General features: G+C 34.5%; 1 protein-coding gene across 9 annotated transcripts in view; it reads right to left on the bottom strand.

Moving 5' to 3' along the window:
• LOC145254621 (receptor-type tyrosine-protein phosphatase epsilon-like) overlaps nucleotides 1–12,269 on the bottom strand; it is a 732,106-nt gene that overhangs the window by 327,325 nt on the left and 392,512 nt on the right. For all 9 annotated transcript variants that reach the window (XM_080113291.1, XM_080113282.1, XM_080113273.1 and 6 more), the window contains one exon: nucleotides 1,993–2,130. In XM_080113291.1, the coding sequence (XP_079969417.1) occupies nucleotides 1,993–2,130 (138 nt within the window). The remainder of the gene's footprint in view (nucleotides 1–1,992; nucleotides 2,131–12,269) is intronic.

Genomic DNA, 12,269 nt, shown 5'->3' on the forward strand with positions numbered 1-12,269 from the left:
ATGATCATCGGGAATGACGTGGTTAAATGGTCGACCACACAGACTGACAGAGTGTACCATATTCGAACCCAGTTCTTTCAACAGAAGTACTTTTGTCTAACCCACATCTGACCTTGTGTCTCACCTTCTGGAGAGGATATAAATACTCTATTATCATGACCATTGATAATAAACTATCTTGAGTCACATAATATTTATCTGGTATACTTTAATCACAAAAAAAGTGCTAAATTATACCTTATTTCTGGAATCGAGTTATGCTTGACAAAAGATTCTGTTCAATTCTTCTATTTAATCGTAATTTATAATTAACTGAACAAGTCACTAATTAATCACTTAGCTATCTATGCATTTCACACCTTTAAGCAACCACTCTCAAATACTGCATATCTCTGTGAGTGTTTCGAGAAAATGCTGTGGTCTTTTCCTAGCCATGTAATTTTTATAGTGCCTGGACACACCCTATCAACATGATAATTCTTTATTATCCATTAATAAACTGATTTTTAGCTATGTAAGAAGAATGTCTTAACAGATACATCGCGGTTTTTGAATTTTCAAATTAAATCCAATTAATCAAAATTTAAATAAAGTGTCAGAATAAATAGTGACCCAACGGGTCACAGGCATATATCTTTCTCTTTATATATCATAAATAATCTACCCGGCGTTGCCTAGGAATCCTTTTCATTTTTGCACTCCCTCCTTTTTAAACTGCCTTTGGCTATAACATCATATATTACGTCATATCTGATGGCATCATATAATGTCATCTGCTATGACATCATATATGACGTATACTGCACATATATAATGTATGCTATAACATAATATATAACTTATACTGTGAACAAACAGACAAAAATGCGAAGAAATGGGTTAATAGCAACGAAAAGTGTATTTCATTGTTAGTTACAATTGTTTCAAGACTATTTCGACAAATTCAAACCATATGTCGTTTGAAAATTTTCACAAGAACAGCCTTTTTTCAGACTTATTAAATAAAAAACACAACAATGAAACATAAAGGAAAAGAAACATTTCCTTTATGAGGAAAAGAAAATAAGCGGGAACACTTTACCTCTATCGCATCCTTTGTAAAGTATTTTTTAAAGATTTATATATCTACTTATTTTCGTATCTTTATTAAAAAAAAATTAAAACTAAATATCTTTTTAAAGATTTATATATCTACTTATTTTCGTATCTTCATATAAAAAAAAATTAAAACTAAATATCTTTTTAAAGATTTATATATCTACTTATTTTCGTATCTTTATATAAAAAAAATAAACGAATTTCAAACTAAATATCAAACGATGCTACCACTAATTATCTACGCCCATTAAATGTTTTAATACGATTTATCGATTTCGTAAATTAGATTTCTATATTTCTTTATTTAATTAAACTAATTTTTTTTTAATTTTTCTTTTTTTCTTAATTTCTTCTTTTTCTATTTTTAATTTTTAATTTTATTATCTTATATATATAATGTGTACATACATACAAGAATTATTATTTTAAATTAATTTTTTATATATATATATATATATATATATATATATATATATATATATATATATATATATATACTGAACTAAAAGTAGTGTAATGTTTAAAATAAAAAATTAATCATCGGCTGCGGGTTTGGATAAATTTACAGAAGTTGATCTATAAGTTTAATTATTATATTACAGTTTTGAATTTTTTAGATGAGGGTTGACTGTTTGTACTACTTGTTCTGATCGGATTATTGAGAACTATTTGTGCAACTATCTTTTGACTATTACGTCATACATCGACCGAAATGTTGCACAAATAACACTCAAGATGAAAACAATAATCAGATTAAAACAAGTAATACTAATTATTAGGTTGTTACAAATTATAAATGTCAGCACAATGTGTTTTTATTTTTATATCTATGGAATTATTATTGGTAAAATGCTTTAATCTCAATCTTGTAACTATATGTAACAATATACATACCAAGTGTACAAAGTGGTCTCCTGTATCCTGGTTGGCAGCCCTCTTTGCAAACACCATATATTGGATCGCACACCCTGTTGACACAGTGTTGACTGCATAAGTGCATGCATCGATTCCCATAGAAAGGGTGTGGGCATTCTGTAAAAATAACAAATGGTAAATAATTTACCAGGAAATACAAATATGTGGAATTAAATGTGAAAAAAAAATTATCGGTACAATTGTTGTGTTAAAAAAAAAATCAACTTGGAAAAAAAAATGGTATTATTAATAAATAATTTACCAGAAATACAAATATGTGGAATTAAACGTGTAAAAAAAACTTATCGGTACAATTGTTGTGTTCAAAATAAAATCAACTTAAAAAAAAAAAATAACAAATGGTATTATTAGTAAATAATTTACCAGAAAATACAAATATGTAGAATTAAATGTGTAAAAAAAATTATCGGTACAATTGTTGTGTTAAAAAAAAAAAATGAACTCGGAAAGAAAAACAAAAAAACTTTTATACATGAAATGTCTGGTAGTTGGATATATCCATTGTTTGCTTTTTTGTGTTATCAGTGGCAAAAAAGCTGTAATCCATTTTCTATATAGTCTGTTTATTATACAAATATTGGTTTTCTCTTTTGGTCTGAAGAAGTGTTGTCCCTGAATTGGAACTCCACTGAAACATGTATGCACATATGTAACCAAAAATGTTTGCATAATAAACAGACTATATAGCAGCTCTGTCCTGCATTGAACATGCGAGTTTCATTAGATTTACATCTAGGAACTCAATCGATACAATACATATAATCCATTTTCTATAAAGATTACATTTTGTTCAGGCTTTCAAACTAGTCACATACCCATTCTGACGACACGGATTGGAAGTAAAATAATAAAGAGATCCAAGGTTCAAAAATGACTTACATATGTAATGTACGTGTTAATCAGAGGATGAAGAACGATTGGCTGGCTAGCGCTACTAGGATACTTTTGGGGGAAGGGATAGATTTAATCTAGAACTAAATCGAGACAGTCATCTAAAATATGTAAATTTAACAATGGCCAATAGTAAGATAGACTCTCCTCTTCTCATAACTCCCCCTCTCTCTCTCTTGATCTATTTGTCTGAAACTTGTATCTAAAATTACTAATATACAACATAAATAATGAACATAACTATCTTTGTGTTCGTTATTTGTAATTAATGATGAGCCCATTGAAAAAACAACAACACTAAAGTAACCTATAAAGCAGAATCAACGATTAGTCAAGGAAAAGTCTTTGTCTCTTTATCCCTTTATGCATTCTTAAGTTATCTTAATATAAATCTGAAGAATATACTGACAATTGTCTTAATGGCAACTCCCCCCCCCACTGAAAATCTCCTGCTTAATAAGCTTCCAGTCGACAAATTTCCAAAATCGTCCAAAAATAAAATTAAAAACATTTCTAAAAATAATACAATGATTTCTTTTTGGTTTTTGTTCAGATATCAACAGTTCAACGTTTATGTTTTAATGCAGCTCCCTCCCCATCCGAAATCCAAATATTTAATTCTTCACTTAAAAAGCTTATGCGATTTAAGAATTAGAAATCTACCACCATAGAAATTAGTGATCATCCTTCGAATCCATCATTTTCAAAGAATAGGAATTTGTGGTCAATTTTACATGATTTTAGTAGAACATGCTATGATATTTAACTTATGTAACCAATAGAAGATAGATAGGATAGGATTTAAACTGTTATCTTCAAACAATGCTCACCTGGAACTGTAGAGAGTTAACGCATCTATCCATCGTGCCACGAGCCTCGAAGAATAAATACATAAATGTTCAGTATTTATTCAATAAATATTTTATTTTATAAGAAATGTAACTTTTCAAATTTAACACTGTAACTTGACTGAATTTAATTTTTTTTTTTTGCCGATTAAGACATGCGGATAATAATGATTTTATTTTATTCATTTCCAACATTTCAGGAAGTAAAAGAAAACTAATTAGGTTTCTAGGGTACTGTTGAAGACAATTTCTTTTCACGTTCCGGTTCAGAGGAAGGTAGCACGGGCTTTATACCTTTATGGTTACCGAAAATTGCTAGAAAACTAGGCTTTCATTGACAAATGAGAGTTAAAGACTCGCTAAAACATGAGGTTTTGACTGACAAAAAAAAAAAAGACTTGAAAATTCGACAGATAGTTGGGGTTTTAACTGACAAAAAATAATTGACGACTTGATAAAAAATAGGATTCTTGATTGACAGGCAAGAGCACTAGTGTCTCCAGAGATTCCTTTTTTTAGTCACAGACTTGCTAGAAAATAGAGAGTTGGTCGACAAGCAAAAGAGTTGAGGACTGTTTTCAAGAGAACTTGTATGCATTTATTTACTTCCCCACGAAAGCAATATGTGACACAAGGTCGTTTTTAATATGGGGGGAAAACCAGCTCCCCCAAAAGGGGCACTCTGGCAGTTGCAAAAATACAAATTGTCTTAATATAGAAGGGTTTCTACTACATTGACTAAGGATAAATTAACTTGGGTGTAGCATCAGAACAGATACTACACTCTGATCTTGGCCTGTGCCAGGTAAGTTCTTCAGGTTTTCGCTTTAATGACTCGAGATAGCCCTTTTTTTTTATTATGACTAATTTCATTTCATTTGAAGTGGGATTAGTCTGGCGCTAAAACCAGTGGAAAACCAGTAAAGATGCGATTATAAGAGTTGTATTTTTACAGAGAGGCTGTCTTTTGGGCCATCTTGTATTACTTATCGACATAAAAATGACGAAAGATAATAAAAATGTTACAAATTCTCAGACGATTTCGACGATTCTCGACATTGAAATCAAAGAATCCTGGCAATGACCTAGACAGATAAAGAAAGCTCAAGTTGCATTGGTTTGTAATAAATTACTTTCATTTTTGTTCTGATTTAAGTCCCCCGTGTGTGCACGACAGACACCTCGTGAAAGCCGGGAAGCAGAGATGGACAATATTGATTTTATTTTTGTGCTTAAACAAATATCAAATCACTGTATATATATCATGTCAGGCATACAAAATATATACAAACAAGGAAATGGTTCCTAGCTATGTTTTTATATGTTACACAAAGAGATAAACAAAAGATTATTCAAAAATATATTACGATATATATATATATATATATATATATATATATATATATATATATATATATATATATATATATATGCTAGCAGGCTGCCTGGCGTTGCCTGGGGAATACTTTTAGTTTTCCTTGATGTCATACATGACGTCATCTGCTATCACATCATACATGACATCACAACATGTGGTATGACGTTATTGTTGAACAAACAAAGAAACAGACAGAAATACGGATTTTTTTTTTACAAAGGACTCAGCACTTATCAAGACCCGGAGGCCACTCGAGGATAAGTGTTAATGAGTATACAGTAATCACTTTGACAATATACTAGTAATCGTTAGTAGTGGAAATTTGGTAAATTGGATTACTTAAGGGGAACGGCTCATCAAGTACTTGTTCATGTTGGACATGAAGTTGATCGTAATTAGTTGAAAATCAAGGAAACGGAAGAGTGTTTCCTAGGCATGCACTTCTAAGAAAGAAACTTTGTTCATGGAATCTACGTTTAGGTTTAGGCACAGATAAAGAGTGTGAGAAATTATTGATAGTGGTTTCAGCTAGACGAATATTTTTTGTGAAAGTTTGGAAAGAGGAGGACCATAGATTGGAGCTCAGACGAGTACTTGCCATGAAAATAACGATAAAACAGAGACAGGCTTGCAACGTCTCTTCTGTGGGAAAGAGGTTGCAGAGAAGAGAAAAGGGCATTTCTCACTAGGCTACAAAGTCTATTTTGAACTCTGTCAAGGAAGGAAAAGCTGCTTCTAGCAACTCCTGCCCAGATGTGGCAACAGTACTCCATCCTTAGACGTACTTGGCTCTTAAACAGGTAGAGAATTGAACAGCGGTAGAATGATCCCACCATTTTTTCCAGCAGCCTTGGCAACGAATTTGATGTACGTGTTCCATCTAAGATCAGGAGTAAAGGTCAGACCCAGAAGCTTGTCAAAACATGGAGCCTTCCCAAGACGAGAGCCATTCATTTCAATTGATGCCAGATGAGAATCAGATCGTTGATGTAAAAATAGATGCTTGGTTTTAGATACATTAAAATTAACCAGAAACCTTTGTCCATTGCAAACAAATCATTTCTTTGGATTTTGTCACATATGTCTATGCGCGTTTCTCACCTGTATGTGATGTACGCATTATTATTATTTTTTTTTATTTAATATGAAGTGATTTTTTTTATAATCATCAAAGATGAAATGTCATAAAATGCCAAGAATATCTTTTTTAAATCCTTCTTTAAAAACTTATTTAATCACGAAATTAATCCACCATTCCCGTTCGACATAATCGCATTGACACACCAGTTCCCATTAAATTACTAAAGTTAAACGTTGGTGAGCTTAGTCAGTACTGAAGTCGGTAAGCATTTAGGAATACCAGGTGCAGTATGTGCTCTGTGCTAATCTTTCCATTGTTTCCAGTCTTTCTGAAGTTCTTATCACTGGAATTAAGTAGTGATGACTCAGGAGAACTGTGGTTGATGATTACACAACCCTTGCTTCAGAATATGAAAATTACCCGGGATTAAATGAAGACTTCGTGTTGACCAGTTGTTTATTCTGCTTTGCAGGATACTCTGATAATCATTTTTTTTTTTTCAATGGAGTTGTCTATAGCTTCATCGTTATTAATTACAAATAATGAACACGAAGGAATCTGACACACAGTGAGAGAAAGAAAGAGGGAGCGGGAAGGACTAGCTTAATAATGACGATTATTATTAGGTCTACATTTTTAGATGAATGTCTCAATTCAGTTCTAAATCAAACCTCTCTTCCAAAACCTTTCACTACTGCTAGACAGACATCCTTCCTCTGACTACCACCTACTTTACATATATAGTTGATAAAACAAATGCTGTTGGACATTCCTGGCGGAAACTTGGTGGGCAAGTCAAAGCCTAGAGTGAAAAAAAGGCATCTGTCTTTTATTATTCATCTGAGACACAAGCTTCAGACACACAGTGAATGAAAGAGAGGGAGAGCGGGAAGGACTAGCTTACTAATGATTATTAGATGAAAATCTCAATGCAGTTCTAAATCAAATCTCCCTTTAAAAGCCATTCCCAACTGCTAGACAGTCATCCACCTCCTGACTTCCACCTATGTTACAGATATAGTTGATAAAACAAAGGCTGTTGAACATTCCTGACGGAAACTTGGTGGACAAGCAAGTCAAACCTATAGTGAAATTCATTTATCACAAATATGGTTGGATAACAAAAAAGATTGTAAATTTTATTCACGATTACTTGGGTGGCATTTTGGAGATATCATTCTGTATAAGGATCACTTTGATTTCCAGGTAATGCCAGGTGACTAGGGTAATATATTATAATTTTGTTAGGTCGAAAAGTGTTCATAATAAACGATTGCTTCATACAAAAAATGTTCTTCAATGTGCAAATTTCATAAATGAAGTTTGTTTCTTACTTGTGCTTTACATTATTATGCTGTAGTCTGTGTTAATAAGCAGAAAATAATTCACTGAACTCAGTGTGTGAGACTCAATCTCTGGTCCCCCCTCGCCAATCTTTCACGAAAAACACCCGTCTAGCTGAATCCACTGTGAAAAATTTCCCCCACTCTTTATCTGTGCCTAAATCAAAACGTGGATTCCATGAACAAAGCTTCTTCCTTAGAACTGCACGCCTGTGGAACTCTGTTCCGTCTGCCTGCTCCCCACCTGACTACAACCTGGATGTCTTCAAGTCCAACGTTAACAAATTCCTAATGAACCGCCCCCTTAAGTAAGCACTTCATCAAATCTCCACACTAACGTAATGTACTTGCAATAACCCTTATCCCTGAGTGGCTTCCGGACCTTGATAAGTGGTCTGCTATTCAAATACAGGGACGTGCAGAGGGAGTGTACTGGGGTGACCAAGCACTGTCCCCTTTTACTCTTGTTTTAAAAGTACCCTTTTCAGAGGAATGTATTATAAGCCTGTGCCCCACGAGATGGAGTTCATTACTATAGTTTTGCCTTTTTTTTTTTTTCCACTTGAGCACCTGCCCTGAAAAAGTTCTGTACACGTCACTGGTCGAATATATAAAGATCACTTTCATTGCTGGGTAACACTGGGTGCTTGTGCTAACATATTATAGTTGCAATAACTTGGAATGTGTGAAGAAACCATTCTTTTCATAAGTCTTGTAGACTAAAAATTACAAAATACCAGAAACTTAATATGAAGTACCAATTACTAATGGAAAACTGGATGATTTCACAGAAGGAAAATAAAAGAGAATTTTCTTGTTATTTTTCGAAATTATATTTTTTTATCATTTAAATGGGTGTTTTACAATGATGTTTGATTTGGTACAAGAAGAGAAAATGAAATATTTATGCTAAAATGATGTTCATATTTCAACAGTAAAAAAAAAGGAATCATCTAAAAAAATGATTCATATTATTTTTTTCCATTCTTCAATTCACATAAGTGCTTTTTTGAATGGATTCCAGTTTCAAACATAAGGGAGAAAAACAAACAAAAAAAAGTCTTTAATACTTGAATGAAAATATGTCCCCCCTCCTCTAAGGGTTAAGCACTCTTGTAAGAGAAATCGCAGACTGTTATTAGCGGTAATATTCATAAAAGAATAAAGCTATCTAGGCATTTGCTAATACATATAGAGATATCCTGCATACGTGTTGACACACCGGTTCTCATTAGATCACCGAAGTTAAGCAATGTTGAGCCTGGTCAGTACCAGATAGGTGACCATTTGGGGATTGTAGGTGCAGTATGTGCTATCCGCTTATCTCGGCATTTGTTTCCAGTCGTCCTGTACATACACTTCACTTGCCACTGGTATTTAACAATGTCAACCCAGAAGAGGTGTGGTTGGAGACTGTGCATCTCCTGCCACAAAAATTTCACATACAGGCACCTCTAAGGTGGGTATTCATAGTCTGTCAAAGACTGAAGGAGCCTATATATATATAGAGAGGTATCACAGTGCATTAATTAACGACTTCATTTCTATTGATAGATCAACAACTCAACATATTAAAGGCCTTTGAGAGGGTTTGGCAAGTCAGTAAAAATATTTAAAAAAATAAAAAGACATCCAAAAGTTGCCTATTTTAGTCAACCTCTCTCTCTCTCTCTCTCCAGTGGCAGGATACAGAGTATGGCTGTTTGTACTGATACTCTGTTTTGTTTACAATGGACTATTCCAATATTTTAAATTTTTTGCTTTTTTCATAATCTTTGACTGTTGAGAGAGAGAGAGAGAGAGAGAGAGAGAGAGAGAGAGAGAGAGAGAGAGAGAGAGAGAAACCATGTAGAAGTGTAAGCCATTTTGAGCTTCAGATGGTTCGCTGTTACACACAAGTCCTGGTAGGTGACTTGTTTGTAGTAGACAGTTCCACAGAACAAAATATTCTTACCGTGTCGAAACCCGGGAAAGAACATGTGAAATTGCTCCAGAAAAGGTTTAATATTCATGAAGCAATTCTGGTTTCTGATTGGTTGGTAGCAGAACGTGAATTAATTCGATTCGTCAGTTCTTAGCAGCACCCCATTAAAACACTCTTTTGATGGGATGTCTCCTAGCGGCTTCGGCTGCATGGAGACAGGGTAGTACCAGTCAAGGATTCGTCATTTGACACTCAGCCCAACAGGTGAGGGGCCGGGAACCGGCCCAGCACCTGTTGGACTGAGGTACACCGCCTGGGTAATACCTAGGAGGTCCACCCTCCCAGGCCTTGCCACCGGGCTTTCCGGTGGGGCAAGTTTATTGCTTGCTGCCTGAGGCGCCCCGACCGGGGAATGCCGACGGGGTTACTCAGGCAATTTTTAAAATTGCAGGAGTGCCCCTCTTTTAGGGGAGCCTGCGGGTATCCCACTTTCTAGGCCTTGTGCCAAATATTGCCGATGTGGGCGGCAATTAAATATATACCCCATTACTCTCAAAATATTGCAACAAACCATATGAAATAATAATGGATTGCGGTTATTCAAGATATATATATATAGAGAGAGAGAACGTGAAAATTACAGAAGCTTAATAAGAAATTAATCCCTTGGTCAGTTAATTACAAATTACAACTAATTAGAACAATCAAAATAAAAAATTTCAAACATAACCCAATCCCAAAACTAAGTTATTTTTAGCATGTGTTTTTTTTTTTTTGTGAAAATATATAGTAAAGACCATCGAGAAACAAATGTTAATTAACAGATTTAGTATTATATATAAGTAGTAATCTCTCTCTATAAAACTGAAACCCTTTGTGTGTTCCCTATAGAAAGAAAGGCTAGAGAATCTATATAAAAACTGAAAGTGCATTTATATGTGAAATTTTCCGGGGAAGACAATGGAAGTGGTCCCGAATATATAAGTGTCTAGTTCCCAAGGAAGCTATGGGGGCAGAACATTTCTTAAAACTTCAAATATATTTTGATAAAATTTAAATAATATGTATTAAATCTTTGGAAAAAGGCAACGGAAACTGTCTCGAATCTTTATGTGTGCCTCCTCTAAGGAAACTATTTAAGAAAACCCCTTCGCTTAAAACATCAAACACATATATTGAATTTTCATGAAATTAAAACCACATACGAGTTGTCTTTAATAAGTTTCCAGACTATTTTGTAGGCGTTAAAAATTGTTATAAACTTTTGAAAATACAGTATCTCAGGATGGCTGACTAAATTTTCTGATTTCAGGTTCAAATGAACAGCCTCAACAGGAATTGAAATACACCCTACTAAAGCCTGATTGTCACAGCTGGTGAATTTCAAATATGCAATCTGGAGATGAGGACATTTTAGAAGAACAATATGCAATAAAATTCTGTTTTAAACTTGGAAAAAGTGCCACAGAAATGTATGGAATGAATCAGACTGCTTTTCGACCATCTTGCATGAATCGACCATCAGTTTTTAAGTGTCATAAGAGATTCCAAGAAGGCAGGGAGTCTGTGAGGGATGATGAGAGGTGTGGGAGGAGTAAAGAAGTCAGGACACCAGAGTTGATTAGCCAAATAAAGAATTTCATGGATAAGGACCGTCTTGTGTCTATAGAAACAATAAGTTCACAGTTTGATGTCAGTGTGAGAACTGTATACACAATTATTCATGAGGAACTGAAAATGTGGAAGATTTGCGCAAAGTTTGTCGTATTCTTGTCACAGACTTTTTGAAGAAGATGCGCACAAAGACATTTCCTCACCCTCCCTAGAGTCCAGACCTTGCTCCCTGTGACTTTTGGTTATTCCCTAAACTCAAGGAAAACCTTAGAGGCTGTTGTTATGAGACAATTAAGATGACAGAGGCTGTGACAAAGATCATGAGGACAGCCACGGGACCTTTTAGAAGTTGTTAGAACGGTACAACAATTGCACTACAGCCAGAGGAGATTACTTCAAAGGGAACTAGAGTTTCATATATGTACTATTAATAAAAGTGCCCACGAAATAAATCTAGAAACTTATTGAAGGCACCTCGTATATATAAGACATCAATTTTTTTTTTTTTTTTTTTTTTTTTAAATCGCTCCCGACAAGACATAGCGGTTTCAATCGTACCCAAGTAGGACAGAGGATTAGTTGGCCAAAACGTGATGGGACAGCAACTATGGAAGGCAGTAATTACTAAGGATAAGTTACAAGACTCAGCATTCCTATCCTGTTACGATTAATCGCCTGAAGAAGGTCAGAGGATGATTTGGCTGGAACGTGGTGAAACAACAACTATGAAGATGAGGATAACAGTTGGCAAAAATGCACAAATTATGAAGCTTCATTCCAAAGTTCGATTTTCAGTATGGGCGATTTAAAAATACAATTGTGGATTACTTAGGGCCTATATCCAGTCATGGTCGACAGAATGAGAGCATGTTACTCCCGTGAAGTAAGTAAAGGATTCTGTTAAAAATTCCATCCGGATTCCCGAGCTTGACAGAAAGATTCCCGAGTTTGACAGGAAGATTCCCGAGTTTGACAGGAAGATTTCCGAGCTTGGCAGAAAGATTCCCGAATTTGACAGAAAGATTTCCGAATTTGACAGAAAGATTCCCGAGTTTGGCAGGAAGATTCCTGAATTTGACAGGAAGATTCCCGAGTTTGACAGGAAGATTCCCGAGTTTGACAGGAAGATTTCCGAGTTTGACAGGAAGATTCCCGA

The sequence above is a fragment of the Euprymna scolopes genome, chromosome 3, assembly GCF_053919585.1.
Source record: "Euprymna scolopes isolate OS-2025 chromosome 3, ASM5391958v1, whole genome shotgun sequence".
NCBI lineage: Eukaryota > Metazoa > Mollusca > Cephalopoda > Sepiida > Sepiolidae > Euprymna > Euprymna scolopes.